The following is a 21,158-nucleotide window of genomic DNA, read 5'->3' as shown; positions in this document are numbered from 1 at the left end:
TTATTATTTTATTTTATTTGCATTTCGTAAGGTGGAGCCTGGAACAATGTCCCACCACGTGGCGAGCACCGGAGAGGGTGGGCGATGTGATGGACGGTTGAAAAAGTTGAGGAACCAGGAAAGCGGTGGGTCCCACTTCATACATATATGATAACAGTCCAGGAAATGAATGCCACTAGTCGGTGAAATTAACCGGACGCGAAAAGGTAGTTTTCAAAATGATCCTCAATATTTATTTATTTTTTTAAAATGCTCTTTATAATTTGAGTAATATTAAATTTTTTCTTAAGATTTTTTCTTTGGTCATTAAAATACCTTTTTTAAATATTAAATGAATAATTAACAATTTTTAAGTTGTACTGGTATTTGATCGGAAAAGTTAAATGAATCGAATGGATAAACTAAAATATTGTATTGGTTTTCCTTTTCATTACATCATGAAAAAGAAGGAAAGGGATAAAACAAACCGACCTACATATTCCCGCATAAATAAAATATGAGTTAATTATTTAAATTCCCATATGAGTACACAATCCTTAATTCTAATATCATATTTAAAATTTTTAATTAAATATATATTTTGTAAATAAGTCATGTGATTTTCAGAAATCTGTATTCATGGAAGATTACGGAAACCCCCCTCCAACATCTAGACGATTCCAGCGGATGTAATCTTGACGGTCCACAAATGAATGGTCAGGATTAAATATTTATGAACAGAAAAGGAAAGAAAAAGGAAAAGAAAGGGGAAAAGGAAAAAAACAGGAAGAGATGGAGTCGCCACCGTCGTCTCCGACGTCGCTGGTGGTTAATAGTCCTCGGAGGACACTGAGCCTCCTGAGAGAAAGGAGGCACAAGCATCCTGCTATAGATCCAGACGAGAAGCCCGCTGTATCATTCGCTGCGGGGTTCGCCGAGGAGCACGGGCTGAAGCCCTCGGAGGTCTACGGCTTCGTCGGATCCATCACCACTGTCCTTGCCGCTGGTAATCTCCACACAAAACCAAGTTTTTCTTAGAAGGAAATTACTTCTCAAAAAATCTTATTTTCCCCCGTCTGTTGACAGTAATCTTCGTAGTTTGGGCGTACACTCCTGAACCGTGGTTGCATTATTTGGGAATAACGTACTATCCGAGTAAGTAAGTGAGTTTTACTTATGTGATTTCCTTATTACGTGAGAATTATGTATTTGTTTTCAGTGATACGATAAGATTCTTGACATGAGATCTGTGCTGATGTTTATCCGGACGGCCTTTGTAATAATTGCGTTTGTAGAAATGGCTCACTGAAGTTCTCAAAATCAAATTACCATGACTATGTTATTTGGGTGACCAACCAAAATATTTTCGTTTTTATTAATAGTTCATGAATGATATTAACTGAAAGTGATTATCAAGCACGTGTAGCTTTTTGCTTCATATCAATTGGATTTAAAGCACATTATATATTTTGCACCTAAATTTGCATGGAGAGGTTCCATCATTATTATTCATGCATCCCGTCTTAGTTGTCTTAGGGGACCAAAATAAAGCTATGGTTAGATTAAACTTCATCTCTTTAGGAATAGAAGCTTATGTATGCTGTTCAGAAGACTTTGATTCCTGGTCGCTCTTTCACGACAAAATGTTCTATCTATGTATTTAATTCATAGGCTATATCCATTGCACATCTTTCTTCTTTTGGATTCATTCACCCTTCTGATATTTGATAGTACTTACATTGTTGGCATATTCTTCTAGATCTGAGTCTTACAATCTAGATAGAGCCCAACTACTATTGATTTTATCCCTTCACCACTCTTGCAAGGTCTTTTAGCCATGGATTTTTTTTGTCAATTAAAGGTGCAACATTTTGTTTGGACTTAATGGCAGACTGCACAAGACATTCACAAGATTAACGGAGGAATCTTTAGCTTAGAAAGAAGGGAGGCAACCAAAAGTGCAAGTGTTGGACATAAAGTGGTTATGTATTGTACATGAACTCATTGCATTGTTCTTGATAGGATGTACATGAAACTTTGACTGTCGTTAGAGAAAAAACTTATAATGAGCATGCTAAAATGCCATAAGGAGTTGGTTAGATGTTTTTGAATTCATTTGATAATCTCTTTAGCTTTGACAAGATGGAGGTAATACAAATTTGTGTTGCACAAATAGTTTACATATTGTATATTAAGGTTAGCAGTTTCTCTCTGGAAACCATGACCATTTAAACCCTTGTTTTCTTAGACCAAACACTTATAAAGGGTGCTCTGGAATGTCACTAGGACTTGGGGCGATGGTTATGAATTTTAATGGTTCCCTTTTCCATCATTTTTTCTTTCTTGTCCTGCAACTATCATATCGTTATCAGTGACCATAATGGACAAGAGTGACAACTAGAAAGTCCAAGTTGTATAAATCTCTGATTAAAATGAAGAAGAAAAATGTTGTTAATCAACTCTATCATGAAGTTATTATCCTAGTTTGAGTCTCTTTCATTCTTGGCCGCCTTATGCTAATTATTAATAATATATTAACTATTTTGCAATATGACTAAGAAAACACATAATAATGGTAGATTCTGATTAAGATAATTTATTATGCTAATTTTACCCATGATAATGGTTACTAATCTCAGTTTTTTTGTTGGTGTAATAATTAGGTATTGGGCAATTGCAATTCCATCGTTTATAATGGTAACAGTGGTTTTGGCAATGGTATTTTACTTGGGATTGAACTTCATGGTGACACCTTCTCCAACTTCATTTAATGTATTGTTTGGTAAGTGTGCTGTCATTTGAATTGGTAATGTTGTGTTGTGCTTGTTGGTACTTTTCCCTTATGGACTTGGCTCTGTCATCGCAGCTAAATCTAGACATTAGTAATTGCCGCATATAATTAACTCTTATAATCTTAGATATGAAATTTTATTTGTCCAAATTTTGTCAAATATTGGTAGTTTGAACAGAATCATTGTCCACTGATCCAAATAATTAAGACTCATTGTTTCTTACTATTTCTGTTTCAAGAGTGTTAAGAGATGAGAAACAATTTAGTAGATTAGTTCAACTAAGATATAGGACGGCCATAATTTGAGTTCTAAAACTGATGTCTTTGCTTGTTTTATTGCTTATATATCCTCTAGCTTAGAAGAATTTTCACCAAATATGCTGCATAGCTGTTTATTTAGGACTGCAAATCATTTTTTTGAGGTTGTTTATGAGGCTATTTAGAGGTTTGTGTCTATCTTTTGATAGTAGTAATTCCTGATACAAAATAAATATAACTTAAATTTTATTTGTAGATTTCTTTTTATAATTCAATTGAGATTTCAATGTTCAAGAACTACATATCTTTGTAGCTTTTGTAATGTATTACTGTTTGCAGATGAACATAGCCGAGAGCGCCCTTCAGTATCATTTTTAGGAGAGGAACAACCTATAGAGCCCATCTATGATATTCCAGTTGACCAGATTAACAATCTTATATTTGGATGACAACAGAACAAGTCATTGAGCCAAGAAGGAACTAGTATGTATAAAAGTATCTGCACTATATTCTCTGACAATCCAAAATGTTTGAGTCGTGGCAATTTGTCTTCATCTTTATGTATGGTGCTTGCTCACTAGTCACTACGTTAATATTTTGATCCACCTATCAGTTTTTTTTCCTTTTCTTTTTTTTTCTTTTTTTTTTGGTTCCAATGGTGGATTTTGCCTCAATACTAGCTTCCAAATCTAGGTTGTGTATATTAATGCATGTTTTGACTACAAATCTTAAATTGTTCATTACGTATCGAGTCTCCATAACCTTGTCTTGAATTTCCCATCTAATGCAATAGCAATCAATTTTGATGTGCTTTATTGTTTAATCGAATGCTGAAATTTGGAAAATATAGATTGCTGCTTGATTGTCATAGTAGAGATTCATGGGATTTGTAGTCTTAATCTTAAACTTTGGACTAATGCTTTCAACCCAACTTAACTCAGTGGTGGTATTAGTCATTGCTCTTCACTTTCACTTGATCAAGCAACCACATTCTGTTTATTTTTTTCCAAATTATATTTCCTCTAATAAATAAGCAATGGCCTGTAGTATATCTTTCAGCCAAACTCTGGATTATTGTTGTTAGAGTGTATACTAAAAGCCTAGCTTTTGGTATAAACATTTATCTAGAAATAAGAATCACATTGGTCAAATATCTACATTTATGATAAATGTAGTTGTTCAATTAATTTATATTGTAGATAACATGGTGTGTGGTGTCACACACAGAGGATCATGTTATCAGTACCTTATAAATTATAAACAGTAACTCACGACCATAATGGAAAGGAACAAACCATTGGAAGGTCGTAGTGTAATTAGGTATTAGTTTATCTTAACTATATAATTACACTAGTACACTTAGAGTGTATTGAGTAGGACCATTTGAGGTCGTTTCTTTTATACTGGCTTTATAAAGAAACAAAGACCTCGGTTATTATGGAAGTGTGTACTCTTAATCCTAATATAATAACAAGCACATATATTTGATATTTATTTCTTTAATTTATCAATGGGTGAGATTTAGTTCGATAAATCAATAAGCCCGATAAGTTGGGAAATGATATCACTTATAGTGTGTGTTGTTGATTATAGAAGGAAACTGTGTCCTAGAGATACTAGGTTGATAATGTCCTCAAGAGGAGCTCATAAAGATTGTCATGTTAAACCCTGCAGGTGGACTTAGTCCGACATGATAATAAGGTTGAGTGGTACTACTCTTGGACTTAGATATTAATTAAATGAGTTGTCAGTAACTCACTTAATTAGTGGACATTCGATATCTTAAACACAGGGAGACTAACACGCTCATAATAAGAAGGAGCCCAAAATGTAATTTGGGATTGGTGCGGTAGTTCAATAATAGTTCTCTAGTGGAATGAATTATTATTGATAAAATTAAGTTGTGTGTTCGAACACGGGATGATTAATTTTACCGGGAGACCAAAACCAATTCCTCCTCTCGGTCCCTATCGCCACCTCTTATTTATAGAGTACTATACCCAAAAATACCCCCCTTCATCCCCACATTATAGGGGCCGGCTAAGCTAGCTTGGGGACCAAGCTAGGGCCGGCCAAGCCTTGGTCCATGGGTGGCCGACCATTTAAAATACAAAAGTAATTTTAATTTTAAATTTTGTCTTATGTGAAAGATATAATTTATCATAGAGATTAAAAATTAAAATATCTCATTTTATAAGATTCTACAAAAGATTAAGAGAAGAGTTAAATCTCTTTCCTTATTTGTAGATTAGAAAGGATATTTTATTTCTCTTCTTTATAAATTATTCACATGTTGAAAAATTAAAATTATAGAAATTTCTTTTTATAAACCAATCATAAAAGGGATAAAAATTATTGGAGAAATTTTTTATAAAATTTCTGGAGACAAATTAGGAAGTTTTAATTAATTAAAACTCTCCTTGTTTTGTTTTTTAAAGTGGCCGGCCATTGTGTTTAAAAGAAGAAAATTGTTTTAATTAAAATAATTTTTCTTTACATGGAAAAAGAATTAAGGAAATTTTGTAATTAAATTTCCTAATTTGCCTAGGCCAAGGAATATAAAAGAAGAGGTGAGGGTGCCTTCATGGGAACAACCTCTATTATTTTTCCTCCCTCTTTTCCTTGGTGTGGTGGCCGGCCATCCTCTACCTTTCTTCCTCTTTTGTGGTGGCCGAAACTTATCTCTTGATTGGAGTTCTTGTGGTGGCCGGATACTACTTGGAGAAGAAGAAGAAGAAGGAGAGAAAGCTTGTATCCCTTGGAGTTTGGTTGGTGTTTTGTTCTTCGTCCTTGGTGAAGCTTCTTTGTGATTGGCCGAACCTAGCTAGGAGAAGAAGAAGGTGCTTTGGTGGATTCTCATCTCGGAAGATCGTTGCCCACACAACGTCCGAGGTTAGAAGAGGAATACGGTAGAAGATCAAGAGGTCTTTCTAAAAGGTATAACTAGTATTTTTTCTTTCCGCATCATACTAGTTATTTTTGGAAATAATACCAAATACAAGAGGCTTACGTTCTAGAATTTCGAATATGTTTTTTCGAAGTTGTGTTCTTTTGTTTCTTTCTTTTCCTTGTGATTTGATTGTTCTCTTTGGTTAACCTAAAGTTATTTTAGGAAATTAAATATTAGCTTTCTATTAAAGGTTTTGTCTAGTCGGTGGTGGTTGCTCCCATATCCAAGAAGGCCATGTGCCTCGCCACGTCAGTACTGGGAACCTTTTATGGAAATTAATATTTAATGGAATTAATAACTTAAGGAGACTTGGGTCGAACGTGTTAAGTTTCGCAGGAGATCCAAGTCAAAACCTAAAAGAACAAATAGATTAAGTTTTGGATCAAATGTGTTAAGTTCCGCAGCGATCCAAAATTTAATTTAAAAGAACACATGGTAGCTAGGAAAGGTTCGGACCTTTGTACAAAATTTTTGCATAGTGGACCTATAGATTTTTGAGTAGCAACCAACAATTGGTATCGAGCTAGGGTTTTGCTTCATGTATTTGGTATTAGTTTAATTACGCACATGTAATATAGAGGCAGTTAATAGTAGGATGTGCTAACTTTGTGGATCGCAGGATCCAACTATTATGGCTTATAGTTATTATGTGTGTGATTGGACCCTGGATGTCAAGGGCATTTTATTGTGTGCGCATGATTAAAATACAGCAGGAGTCGTATTTAGTTTTATTAGGATTTTATTTTTGATCTAGATACATGTACATTCCTTTTATGGAATATAGGATCAAAATGTAAAATTCTATTTATGTCATGGATCTAATCTTGCAAAGCGTGGAACCTTCGAGGACGCGCAGCGGAACTAGGAGCAAGATGGATCGACAACTAGACCCGATAGCGGTGGCCAAATATGGCGTGATTTGGGATGACAACACACGGAGGATAACTAGAGATAAAACCATAATAGTTGAAAATTAGATTTTCTATTTATTGCTTTTATATTGTCTTTGTGTATCATGTTGGTTTACATATTTAGTAGGCTAGCATAGTTAAAATTCCTCATTTATAAATAACTAAGTGGGAGAGGGATTTTAAGTAAATCCATGGTCTCCATTATTGGTTTGTAAGTGATGCAAACAAGCTGCGCGTTGGCTCTGAGTGCCTTCCTCCATAACGGATGAGCTTGTTTGTGGATCACTAGAAGACTTCCATTTTGGATGACTATAGGAAGTTAATTAAGAGCGTGTGATCTTCCCCAACGGAAGGGGCATAATCTTATTAATGAACTTAGTGTCAAGTAATGGTATACACTTAGACACATCTAATAGTATCCTCCCCATCGGAGTCACTGCTATTATTTGTGTGACCAAAGAAACCAACTATTAATTTGTCATAAACTAGGTTGACAAGATAATAAAATTAAAGGGTTAAAACCCTCTTACAAATGATTGATTTTGTATACGTCCACACTAACGTGGCATACAAAATTAACGGTGTTTGAGATAATTTTATTTGTCATAAAGATACGTTGACAAGATAATTAATGGGTAAAACCCTCCTTTTACAAATGTTGAATTTGTATACGTCCACACTAACGTGGCATGCAAAATTCACGGTGTTTGAGGTGTTGGTAAATTTAAATAATATTGTTTGAGGAATCAATGTTATTTTAAATTCAAAGAGTTTTGACCAAATATTTGATCAAAGACAGATCAACTATTAATTTTATTCGTCATAAAGTAAAGTTGACGAGATAATAAAATTAATGAATAAAATCTTCTCTTCGATTTTGTATACACAAAATTCATGGAGATTTTAAGGAGTTGATCTTGACCAAATGTTTTTGTGATTCTTAGGATGTTTGTCAATCCCTAATAGTCATACTATAGAAAAAGACTTAGTAGTCCCAATTGCAATGATTGGAAATAGGACTTGGACATTAAGGTAGACTGTCTTCTTAGAACTAAGAACAATTTAGGTGTTTTTAATTCATTAGTTGAAACATGTCTAGTGGTGTTATCTACCAGAACCTGGAGTGTAGATACAAGATGCCATTAATCATGTCTGCAATTCATTGCAGGGTTCCAGGAAACCCGACAACTAAATGAAAGGTAAATCACCATCCACATGGGCACTACTGTAAAAGTGGTAACTGTTGCAGTGGGAGATGTTTATCCTTTGATAAGAATAAAATATGGATTATAAGTAATTGTCTTTACGTACCAAGTTTAGAAAGAACCTGATTTCAGTTTCTAAACTATTATAGATATTATGTCTATTTTGATAACAAAGTTGTTATCAAGAAAAATAGGAAAGTTATCTATTCTGGTATGATGGTTGACAATTTATAATCCAATAAACTTCCATGATGCAACAAATGGAAATTAGTAACACATCTTCTAATTTTAAGAGAAAGCAACCTTCGGAAATGAACCAATTATATCTTTGGCATCTAAAGCTAGGTTATACTTGAGTAGGATTCATTGGTAGCTGATGAACTTTTGGGTTCATTGGTAGTGGAAATCTTTCCAACCTACGAGTCTTACTTGGAAGGAAAATAACCAAGAAGCTTTTAAGTCCAAGGGGTATGGAGTCAAAGATATGTTGAAAACGGTTCATTCTGATTTGTGTGATCCTATGACTATCCAGACAAGAGGTAGTATTGAATATTTTGTCTATTTAATAGACAACTATTCAAGATACAAATAAATTTACTTAATGTACCGCAAGACTAAGTACTTTGATTAGTTCAAAGAGTACAAGGTTGATGCGGAGAAATGTTAAAGTAAAAAGTCACTATGGAAGATCGTAGTGGCAAGTACCTCTTGAGAGATTTTAGGAGTCACTTATCAGAAGTTGGATTTCAATCCCAACTAACTGCATCTGGTACACCCCAACAGAATGGTGTAGTAGAAAGAAGGTAAAGGACTCTTATGGAATAATTAGATAGATGATGAGTTATTCAGAAAATTACCAAATTTGTTTTAAGGATAAACTCTGAAAACGAAAGTGAACATAGTACCTTCCAAGTTAGAACTCTCTACTCATATAGAATTGCTGAATAGGTGAAAACCTATTTTGAAGCATATTCGGATTCGGGTAATCCAGCACATATGTTAAAGAGAAACAATGATAAGTTGGATAGAGTTCACTTGTTTATAAGTTATCCTAGATAAACAAAAGTAGGTTTATAGTCTTAAAAATTCGAAGGTCATTGTTAGCATCAATGACCGATTTTTAGAAAAGGATTATATAATGAACCACGTGCTCATAAGTAAATTTGTTCTTAAGGAAATAATAAAGGACATATCTAACCTAGTACCAACTGTACAAGATGAGATACCACAAGAAACCGCAACACGTATCACAAATGATACACAATTGCATAAAGTGTCTTGTCATAGTGGGAGGGTTGTTAGGCAACCTAAATAGGTTCATGTTTTGGGAGAGTTTTGGACTCGATCCCTGGAGGACATAAACCCGATCTCGGACGTATGACGAAGCACTCCAAGATAAATACGAAGATCTTCGCAAAGAGTAATGAATAATAGAATTAGAATATATGTATTCTAATAAAATCTGGAAGCTTATAGAACCACCAAGTGGTGTAAAAGCCTTTGGGTGTAAAAGGTCTGTAATAGGAAAAGAGGGATAGACAGGAAGGTTGAAACCTTCAAAGCAAGGTTTGATGAAAAAGGAAACTTTTTTCACTGGTAGCCATGCTTAAGTCTATCCGGATTCTTTTATCTATTTGGCAAGTGGATGTCAAGACAGCATTCCTTAATGGAAGTCTTGAAGAAAGCATCCATATAAAGCAACCAGAAGGGTTCATTACAAAGTGCTAAGAGCATCTTGTGTGCAAGCTCAATCAGTCTATGGACTGATACAAAGCTTCAAGGTCTTGGAACATCCAGTTTATCAAAGTAATCCACACCTATGGATTTATTGAGTAAACGGATAAAGTTTTGTGTATACAAAAGATGTGATGGAAACGTGGTGGTATTTCTTGTACTATACGTAGATAACATTTTTGGTAGTTGGAAACAATATCAAAATGTTGTCAGAAGTAGGGGTATGGTTGTCCAAATAATTCGATATAAAGGACTTGGGAAAATGTATATATTCTTGAGATCAAAGTAATAAGTGATCGCAAGAAAAGAATATTTTACTTATCCCAAGCTTCATATATCAGAAAAATCCTTGCTCGTTTTAAGCATGCAAAACTCCAAGAAAGGTTTCATAACTTTTCAGGATGGAGTAACTTTATCTAAAGATATGTCTCTGTAGACATCAAAGGAGATAAAAGAAATAAAGGCAGTTCTTTATGCTTCGACTGTCGGAAGCCTAATGTATGCTATGCACGAGATCAGAAATCTGTTTTACCAAGGGCATAGTTAGCAGATATCAAAATAACCCTGGACAAGGACAGTGGATTGCAGTAAAGCATATATTGAAGTACCTTAGAGGCACTAGAGAATATATGCTAGCTATTAATTTGGTCCTTGTGGGTTGCATGGATTTTGACTTCCAATCGGATAGGGACAATAATAAGTCAACCTCGGGATTTTGTGTTTACTTTAGGAGGTAAAGTCATAACTATGGAAGAGTGATAAGCATAGGTGTTTTTCTAGACTCCACCATAGAAGTTTAGTATATGGAAAGCCTCTGAGGTAGCCATAAAAGCTGAATGACTCAATAACCTCAAGATAGACTTAGATATGATTTCTAGTTTGTCCAAAGATTATTACAATTTATTGTAATAATATTGGTGTAGTAGCAAACTCGAAGAAACCATAAGTCTATAAAGGCAAGTAGAGCGCAAGTACCACCCAATACGAGAAATCGTATAAACGAGGAGAAGTTGTTGCCGCCTAGAATGCATCAGATGATGACCTATAGATCTTTTCACTAAGGTCCTTAAGGCGAAAGCTTTTGATGGACATGCTGAAGGGTTGGGAATCAGATGTATGACATCAGATATGGCAGCTTAGTCTTTTAGTATAAGTGGGAGATTGTTAGAGTGTATACTAAAAGCCTAGCTTTTGGTATAAACATTTATCTAGAAATAAGAATCACATTGGTCAAATATCTACATTTATGATAAATGTAGTTGTTCAATTAATTTATATTGTAGATAACATGGTGTGTGGTGTCACACACAGAGGATCATGTTATCAGTACCTTATAAATTATAAACAGTAACTCACGACCATAATGGAAAGGAACAAACCATTGGAAGGTCGTAGTGTAATTAGATATTAGTTTATCTTAACTATATAATTACACTAGTACACTTAGAGTGTATTGAGTAGGACCATTTGAGGTCGTTTCTTTTATACTGGCTTTATAAAGAAACAAAGACCTCGGTTATTATGGAAGTGTGTACTCTTAATCCTAATATAATAACAAGCACATATATTTGATATTTATTTCTTTAATTTATCAATGGGTGAGATTTAGTTCGATAAATCAATAAGCCCGATAAGTTGGGAAATGATATCACTTATAGTGTGTGTTGTTGATTATAGAAGGAAACTGTGTCCTAGAGATACTAGGTTGATAATGTCCTCAAGAGGAGCTCATAAGGATTGTCATGTTAAACCCTGCAGGTGGACTTAGTCCGACATGATAATAAGGTTGAGTGGTACTACTCTTGGACTTAGATATTAATTAAATGAGTTGTCAGTAACTCACTTAATTAGTGGACATTCGATATCTTAAACACAGGGAGACTAACACGCTCATAATAAGGAGCCCAAAATGTAATTTGGGATTGGTGCGGTAGTTCGATAATAGTTCTCTAGTGGAATGAATTATTATTGATAAAATTAAGTTGTGTGGTCGAACACGGGATGCTTAATTTTATCGGAGACCAAAACCAATTCCTCCTCTCGGTCCCTATCGTAGCCTCTTATTTATAGTACTATACCCACCTATACCCACCTTCATACCCATTATAGGGTGGCCAAGCTAGCTTGAGGATCAAGCTAGGCCAAACCATTGGTTCATGGGTGGCCCTAGCTTGAACCCAAGCTTAGGTGGCGGCCCTATTTAATTTAAAGAATTTTAATTTTAAAATTTTCTTATGTGAAAGATATAATTTATCAAGAGATTAAAATTAAAATATCTCTTTATAAGTTTACTAAAGATTAAAGAAAGAGATTAAATCTCTTTCCTTATTTAGATTAGAAAGGATATTTTATTTCTTCTTTATAAATTATTCACATGTTGAAAAATTAAAATTATAGAAATTTCTTTTATCCAATCATAAAGGGATAAAATTATTGGAGAAATTTTTTATAAATTTGAGACAAATTAGGAAGTTTTAATTAATTAAAACTCTCCTTGTTTTGTTTTTAAAGTGGCCGGCCATTGTGTTTAAAAGAAGAAAATTGTTTTAATTAAAATAATTTTTCTTTACATGGCAAAAGAATTAAGGAAATTTTGTAATTAAATTTCCTAATTTGCCTAGGCCAAGGAATATAAAAGAAGAGGTGAGGGTGCCTTCATGGGAACAACCTCTATTATTTTTCCTCCCTCTTTTCCTTGGTGTGGTGGCCGGCCATCCTCTACCTTTCTTCCTCTTTTGTGGTGGCCGAAATTTATCTCTTGATTGGAGTTCTTGTGGTGGCCGGATACTACTTGGAGAAGAAGAAGAAGAAGGAGAGAAAGCTTGTATCCCTTGGAGTTTGGTTGGTGTTTTGTTCTTCGTCCTTGGTGAAGCTTCTTTGTGATTGGCCGAACCTAGCTAGGAGAAGAAGAAGGTGCTTTGGTGGATTCTCATCTCGGAAGATCGTTGCCCACACAACGTCCGAGGTTAGAAGAGGAATACGGTAGAAGATCAAGAGGTCTTTCTAAAAGGTATAACTAGTATTTTTTCTTTCCGCATCATACTAGTTATTTTTGGAAATAATACCAAATACAAGAGGCTTACGTTCTAGAATTTCGAATATGTTTTTTCGAAGTTGTGTTCTTTTGTTTCTTTCTTTTCCTTGTGATTTGATTGTTCTCTTTGGTTAACCTAAAGTTATTTTAGGAAATTAAATATTAGCTTTCTATTAAAGGTTTTGTCTAGTCGGTGGTGGTTGCTCCCATATCCAAGAAGGCCATGTGCCTCGCCACGTCAGTACTGGGAACCTTTTATGGAAATTAATATTTAATGGAATTAATAACTTAAGGAGACTTGGGTCGAACGTGTTAAGTTCCGCAGGAGATCCAAGTCAAAACCTAAAAGAACAAATAGATTAAGTTTTGGATCAAACGTGTTAAGTTCCGCAGGCGATCCAAAATTTAATTTAAAAGAACACATGGTAGCTAGGAAAAGGTTCAGACCTTTGTACAAAATTTTTGTACAGTGGAACCTATAGATTTTCCGAGTAGCAACCAACAATTGTGATTCTTCATACAAATGGCTTTTCCTGATTATCCTTTTAAAAATTTCATAATCCTTCCTATTTCCATCATGTGACTTGTGAAAGAGGATACATGAATTTCTAATTCGGCTAACAAGAAAAAGAATATTTGCTCGAGTGAAAAGTAGCTTAATGATCTTATACTTGCTAAAGATGCTATGTTTTTACCCCTTTTAAACTTGCAAAAATTCATGTATATGTTTTGTTGTATCTGCAGTGGAAGTTTATCAATATATATTTTATAACAGAACAGTCTTTTACCCTGAGGATGTGATATATGATCTGAGGTATGCTTAGATTCCTGATCATTCATAGAAAGCCATTATATGTAATATATATATGTCATTCTTTGATCGAGTTAGGCCTACTGAGAGATGAATTTTGGTGGCCATAGACAAGTATGCACAGCCTTTGCAGCCTAAAAATTGATTCTTTCTTCTCCTCACTCTACTCCTGAGCTTGAAATACATTTTCCCTCAGGGAGTTTTAGTTTCCTTTTATCAAGGATTGAAGATGGCAAATGCTCACATGTTTCTATGGCATATAGGAATGATCTTTGCGATTAATGGAGCAGTATTGTAAGCTTGTGATTTTCTCTCGTAAATGTTTATCAATGAGATTTTCACAAAATAATTTTAGTACCTTTTGTACAAAGATCGCCAACCTCTTTAAAATGGTTGCAAATTAACACAAAATAGGCCAAATTTCCAACTCATGTGAGTTGCCCTTGTCTTCTCCCAGAAGAAGCTTGTGAGCTTTGATGGGTCTTAGCTTCCATGTTCTTTATAATTTTAGTCAATTTTATAAACATCAATGTGGAACAAGGCTTCTCACGGTTCTGGCTGGCGTAACATAAATACCAAAGAAGTTAATTCATTCATTTGCGTGTAACCTTAGCTACCAATCTATCCTTATTTTTCTTTAAATACTACCTTCTTTCTGTTTTTCTGGAATACCTACTTGCGACAAATTAGTTTGCTTCTTATTGCTAAATGAATTAAGAGCCACATTAGTAGCTTCTTTGAAAGAGGCACATCTGGTTATAACATAACTAACCGCTTTGAAAGTGGTAGAACCAAAACTATTGTAGCAATTGAAATTTGTGAAGTAACCTTTCTTACAAGTTGATTCACCCAACAGCATAAAGAAGTTTGTTTCAAATATGTAAGTATTTTAATGTGAAGTAACCTTTCTTTAACTTGAATGCTCTTTTGAACATTGTTGTTATAAATATTGGATTTTCTTAAGTTCATGGACTTTGTACTTTGTACTTTGTAAAGGCATTAGCTTTATCACATCAAAGCTGAAATTTCTTGACTTAATATTTTTTAAAAATTTTTATTTAAAAAAAACATTTTGATAGAACCTTCTCTCATCTCTATTTTATACAAAAGGGCATTGTCATATAAGAAAAAAAATGACAATATATACAAATAACCAATATTAAATCAAAACTATCAACCCAATATCAAGTAGTTTATGCATTACACGACATAATGTATCCAACAATAAAATAAAGTCTAGTGTGACATATAATAAATCACATATATAATACAACAACAACTAAGCCTTATTCCACTAGGTTGGGTTGGCGAAAACCACATATATAATATCTGAAAATAAAAACTAAAACAAATTTTATTGCAATACAAAGACTTCATAAGAGGCTACATACACACCTTTGAGCAACAACTAAGATATCATGCCCAGTCTTGACCCTCAGCTTGCAAATCTAGAGGTCAAAGAAAAACAAAGCACAAATGAACTTAATGAGTCAAAAGAAAATCATGATTAAATATTACAATAACAACAACAACCAAGCTTTATCCCACTAGGTAGGGTCATGATTAAAAATGAAAGAAAAAAAAGGTATATATAATTGAATTACTGCATATCCAATATGATCTTACCTGTCACTATTATCACATTTGAATTACAAATGCATTTATGTTGCACATGCTCCTTAACTCTTTCGGTAGCTCTTGAAGTTCCTCATTCCAACTAAGATTGAGATACTGTAAATTGTGGAGAAGGGTTATGGAGTTGGGTAGAACTTCAATATTGTTCCTAGATAAGTTGAGGTACCTCAACTGTATCAGATTTCCTATTGATTTTGGCACCTTCTTGATCTTATTACTGCTTAAATCTAACACCCTCAAGAATTTCAGTTCTGAGAAGATGATTTCAAGTAGATTTGCATTCAGATACAAATAGCAATCACTCAATATAAGGGTGCGCAAGTACAATGGCTTTCTGAGTAAGGCCTGGTAAGCATTTGATAAATTTTTAACATATAAGAGCAAATGATATGTTCTGTTTCCAATATCTGTCACCAAGTCTTCTTTAACATTCCAATATACATCTCCAGACACTGATCGTGCCAGGTCATGCATCAAATCATGCATCATGCACTTGGTTACATGACTATCATCTCCAAAATCATGCTCCTTGGAAGGTGTCAAGAGAAAGAATGACCTCAGTACTAGATCATCAAAGACACGGTTGCCCATTGTTTTAGCATCGACATTTCCTTCTGATTGTACAAAACCATTTGCCATCCACAATCTTACCAATTCATCCTTTTCGATCGTATAGCCCTTTGGGAATAGGGAGGCAAATGCAAAGCACTTCTTTGACTGTGGAGGGAGAGTGTCGTAGCTCCATTTTAGCGCAGCTAACACTTTTTGTTCCTCATCTCTGAGCTGCCATATTTTACTGTTCAATACCGAGGACCAATGAGTTTCATCTTGAATGTTGTGAAGCATGCTGCCAAGGGATATGATAGCCAAGGGCACACCACCACATTTCTCAACAATCTTTCTGCCAATGTCCATCAACTTTTGATCCTTTTCTTCATCTCCAAAAGCAAATTGTTGAAACAAGGGCAGACAATCATCTGGGGGCAACTGTTGTATTTGGTGGGTAATGAATGAGTTCATTATCGAAGAGACATGTAGGCTACGACTTGTCACTAAAATTTTACTTCCTCTTGCCCCACATGTTAAGGCTGCTCTCAGTTCACCCCATCGTGTTGCATCTTCATTCCATACATCATCCAACACGAGCAGAAATCGTTTCCCTGATAATGTATGTTCGAGCTTCTGCCTCACTGAATTTATTTCTGTGACGGTGGACGGTGCATTAGTAGCCTGTTCTAAAATAGACTTCATTATCTTTGTGGGATCAAATTCCATCCCAATAACTGTCCACATTCTCCAGCTTGCAAAATGAGCTTTTACCTTCTCATCATTGAAAACAAGCTGAGCAAGTCTAGTCTTCCCCAGGCCACCCATCCCAACGATGGCGATGACCTTCATGGTATCTTGGTTGTTTTCGACATCATCATCATCAGTTAACAAGTCGACAATTCTCTGCTTCTCTGTTTCCCTGCCCATAATGTCTGAGCTAATACTGGAATGCGTCGTTTTGTAGTCACTTGGTGATATGTAGAAATTGCCTTGTGACAAATTCAAAAGCTTTGACTTTTGCAGTAAAATTGAATCCAGACTATCTGTTACAGCTTTTATCATGCTGCCTAGCCTACTCCTAAACAAAATTTGGTTATTAGAAGAGAAGAAATCATGCACCGACCTAAAAGAAGCTCTTGATCTCTGCTTGCGCAAGACTTCAGTGTCATAGCAATCCACAACATCCTCTAGATCGTAGACCAAGTACCTGAGCTTCCTTGACAAGATCTTCACATCATAAGTGAAAGGGCGGGACTCGACATCTTGGATCACCATGTTAACAATCATCAACAACTCCTTGAGCTTCTCCATCTTCTCTTCAATATCAGTTATCTCCTTGACGTTCTTGTTGCGTCGGATGAGAATTGCCACCTTCTCGCCCATGATGCGAGTCATAGCAGTTACCAAAGCTGATTCCATAGCTGTCTGAACCTGGAAGAAACAAAGATTCAGAAGCTCTTCTTCTTCCTTGTGCCTGAAAGAGTCTTTTTGTGAATGTAAAAGAGGCACTAATTTGAACAGACTGTAACGTTTATAATATGCATTTTCATATACATATAAGAAAGTCTCGTATACATACAATCATTATACATATATTGGTCAACTTCTTTAGGCTTCGTCACATGTACATAATTTAGGTTTTATAGTTTACATACCTCCCCCTCTATATATATGTTGGTCAATTCCTCTAGACTTAGTCACTAGCTAGTACATACTTTATCTCCGATTATGCATTCTGATTAAGATTGTTTACCTACTATACCCTATAGTCATCTTGCCATTGAGACAATTAAGCGGGTCGTTCTTTCTCTCTAGTTTTTTATTTTTATTTTTTAATAATCCATGTGTCTTCCGATCCAATTAGTCTGGGAGGAGGATGGCCAACGTCTAAGATTTTTCATTCCACTTAATAAAATTATTTTACAGTATGCTTAGTTAGAATTTAAATCGTGAATACTTAAAAATTTACTTGAGCACCTTACGCTTGTTCTTTCCCATGGAAGAATGGTTACGTATGTTGTTAGAGTAATTACTACGAAAATGCATAGAACTTCGGCTCCTATTACAAGGAATGGAAATACGATTTGAACAACTGCAGCAAAAGTCAACTTTTCTTTGGAAAACACGACAAGTTAAGGTATATTAATGTATGAGTGTTTTTTTTATATTCCTAGATTTTATTTTTATTTATTATGATTATTTTAAAAAGGTGAGGTGTGTATGGAAAATTATGCTACACGCTATAAGGCGATCCATTCCCGATCGGAGCACGTAAGCAACTTTTTTAAAAAATAATACTTAAAAAAATGCTGACCTAATTAAGTTGTTATAATCTATATGATTAAAATTTTCTCTTTTCCACCATCGTCATTCTCTCTCTCTCGATCTTGGTCATCGGACCCGAAAAACCTCTCATTTATATATATTCATAATATTATTTACAATTATGATTCCATATAAATTAATTTTTATATTACAAAATTAAACTAAACTCTTATATATATTAATATGAATTTTCTATTTATTTTCCATTCACATTATCAGTGTTATATGATGAGCTTTTAGGTTGATCATCGTGTGTTTTTAATTTATCCTGATGATCGATGAAAAATTTTCATAGGACCAGATCGATCATCTTAAAAATAATTAATAAAATTAATTAAAATTATTATTTTTTTAATCATGGACCAGATTCGAAATATGATTCAGGCCCAGATTAATCGTCCGTTAACTAGCGCTTTTTTTTCTTTTAAATATTCGAATTGGTTTTTCTTTTTTTTTTAATATAGATATAAAAAAGAAATGTGTTAAGAATTTGAACATAATAATAACTAATCAATATTTTTTTTACTATATTATTATTATTATTAATTAAAGAAAATTAGGAGAAATAGTTATTCATTTATTAATTAATTTATAATCATTTATTAAATCGGTAAATGATTTCATATATTAATTATCTATTTAATAATAAATTAATAATTTTTATTATATAATTATTTGTAATAATTCCAACAACATTAGGGTCCGACAAATAATTTTATAAATTTATATTTTTTAAAAAATAATATAACAATCTTGAATCCTGATAAATCATGATGAACTATGAATCATAATCATCTTGAATGGTTAAAATTAAGGGTCGATCCTACGAGAACCGTCAAATTAATAATTTTGAACTATCAAAAAATATTTATTCTAAATAGTCGATTCTGAATTAGGTCAGCTGACAAACTAGCATATGTAATTTTCTAATATTAATTTGGGAATTTATAATTTATTGTTAAATACACCAGCAATTAGAATTAATTATTAAAAATGAATTAAAAAAATTATGTTTTTTTATTTTCTGTTATGCTTTCTTTATGCTATTTATTTTTTTCCCTTTTTGTTTCCTTTTCTTTTTCTCCCCTCCTAATTAGCATATTAAAAAATAGAAAAAGGTAAATCAAACGAGAATATTTGAGGTAGAAATTAAAGTGCCATGTTGTTTTGATATTTTTGGAAGAAAAACTAAATAAACAATGAATTGAGTCCATTAAACAATGTTAATAAAAGATATTGAGGGAGTTATGAATAGATTTATTTATGAATTAATGTAAATTTTAATTGTAAATATATTTATTAATTTTTTATATTCGAATAAATAAAAATATAGTAATTCATAAAATTTTACTATCTAAAGTGTTACGAGTACAACGGATAAGAGCGTTAGTACTTTCTCCATCCGATTACATGGAATTGCTAAAATCACCGTTGCATTAGGGATTTACGATTGTATTAGGGACTAGATCTCTAGAACTTCATATTTATAGTGAAATGTCTAATAAAATACTTTTAAATTTAGTAATACAACTTTTTAATTTTTCAAAAAAAAATATTGTTTTACTATTAGTTATTTAATTAATTATTCCTTTTATATTTGGTAATTAAATTTTAAAATTTAATGTTAATAATTTTAGATTAGTTCTTATTTTACAATTTAACTTGAAAAAAAAAACAAATTTCAAAGTTTTCCCTTGCAACACGCTATTAATTTTGTCATTTTCAATGTTTTAAAATATTAAAGTATAACTCTCTTAATCTCTTTAAAATTTAAGGTTTCAAAATATTTTTTCTACGGTAGACCGTAGATTAAGAAAGTAACAGATTTGAATATGATTGTATTTATTCAAATTGAATGTTGTTCATTAATTTTAAGTAACAGATTTGAATATATATGTTAGCAATTAAGTAAATTAGCATCATGTCATTTATGTTAACGTAACATTATATAAAAAAATTATATACTCATCCAAAATTAATTTGCATGATCTAAGAATAATTAAAATTTTAAAAGAGTAATTTACACTTACAATTTTTTTTTAAAAAATAATTTACTTGATTTAGGAGATTTTTTTTAAAACTTTATTTTTGAAGTTTTTTTTCTTTACGTATTTTTTACATTTATTAGTTTGCATAGGACTCATTTTATATCCCAATAATTAATCCTGATCCTCCACGATTATAACACTTATAAAGGGCATTTTCAAAATTGCTGAGATTGAACATATTCATTGTTTATCATCATAAAAAGTACTCTGAGTGTTAGAAGGAATTTGTGTAATAGTTATAAATTTTAATGATTCACTTTTTCTATCATTTTTTTTTCTTTCATGTCTTGCAACTATCATATCGTTATCAATGACCATAATAGACAAGAATGACAACTAGAAAGTTCAAGTTGTATAAATCTCCGATTAAAATGAAGAAAAAAAATGGTGTTAATCAACTCAACTATCATGAAATTATTATCCTAGTTTAAGTCTCTTTCTTTCTTGGCCGTCTTACGCTAATTATTAATAATGTATTAATTATTTTTCAATACGACTAAGATAACATATAATAATGGTAGATTCTGATTAAGATAATTTATTATGCTAATTTTACCCATGATAATGGTTCTAATGTCAGTGGCGTTTGGTTAGAGATTTGTGAATGAGGGAATGAATTTATTTTCAAATCTTGTATTTGGTTGATGAGAATGAAATCAAGATTTTGGAATGAAACTAAAAAACTTAGGTATTGATGAAGGACATTGCTAAATAGATAGAATCTGGCCAACCAAAATGAAATCCTTTACATTTATTTTTTGGTTGACATGTATTAATTAAGATTGCATACAACAATGACACACTTTATATTTAGATTCTGGCTGGCTAGATTCTGGCCATTGAGATTTACCAATTGATGAAATCCACTTATTCCCTTGAGTTTTGATAGAAATGAGAATGAAAATTAAGTTTTGAAAAAAATACCCTT

At 33.1% G+C, this 21,158-nt stretch overlaps 2 protein-coding genes across 5 annotated transcripts; one reads left to right on the top strand and one right to left on the bottom strand.

Moving 5' to 3' along the window:
• The first annotated feature begins 716 nt into the window (after nt 1–716).
• Nucleotides 717–16,927, top strand: LOC121989340 (phosphatidylinositol N-acetylglucosaminyltransferase subunit P-like). 4 transcript variants are annotated; one of them, XR_006114229.1, is made up of 7 exons: nt 717–985; nt 1,066–1,138; nt 2,643–2,761; nt 3,368–3,511; nt 15,558–15,656; nt 15,758–15,890; nt 15,985–16,114. XR_006114229.1 is itself a non-coding variant. In XM_042543323.1 (5 exons), exons 1-4 carry the CDS (start codon nt 772–774, stop codon nt 3,475–3,477), a joined length of 516 nt encoding a protein of 171 aa, XP_042399257.1. In that variant the 5' UTR covers nt 717–771; the 3' UTR covers nt 3,478–3,511; nt 13,607–14,022. The 4 variants fall into 4 exon arrangements, 2 of the variants coding, with proteins under 2 accessions (XP_042399257.1, XP_042399256.1); XR_006114230.1 differs by lacking the exons at nt 15,758–15,890; nt 15,985–16,114 and adding an exon at nt 16,910–16,927; XM_042543323.1 differs by lacking the exons at nt 15,558–15,656; nt 15,758–15,890; nt 15,985–16,114 and adding an exon at nt 13,607–14,022.
• Nucleotides 15,043–17,485, bottom strand: LOC121989338 (putative disease resistance protein RGA4). Its single transcript, XM_042543321.1, has 3 exons — nt 17,437–17,485; nt 15,300–17,288; nt 15,043–15,121 (listed from the first exon to the last, which is right to left on the bottom strand). The coding sequence occupies exons 1-2, from the start codon at nt 17,440–17,442 to the stop codon at nt 15,312–15,314; spliced, it is 1,983 nt and encodes a 660-aa protein (XP_042399255.1). The 5' UTR covers nt 17,443–17,485; the 3' UTR covers nt 15,043–15,121; nt 15,300–15,311.
• Between the last annotated feature and the right edge of the window lie 3,673 nt (nt 17,486–21,158).

This window comes from Zingiber officinale, chromosome 6B, assembly GCF_018446385.1.
Source record: "Zingiber officinale cultivar Zhangliang chromosome 6B, Zo_v1.1, whole genome shotgun sequence".
Classification (NCBI taxonomy): Eukaryota; Viridiplantae; Streptophyta; class Magnoliopsida; order Zingiberales; family Zingiberaceae; genus Zingiber; species Zingiber officinale.
Note: the sequence above shows the minus strand (reverse complement) of the source record. Positions and strands in the feature narration are given on the sequence as shown.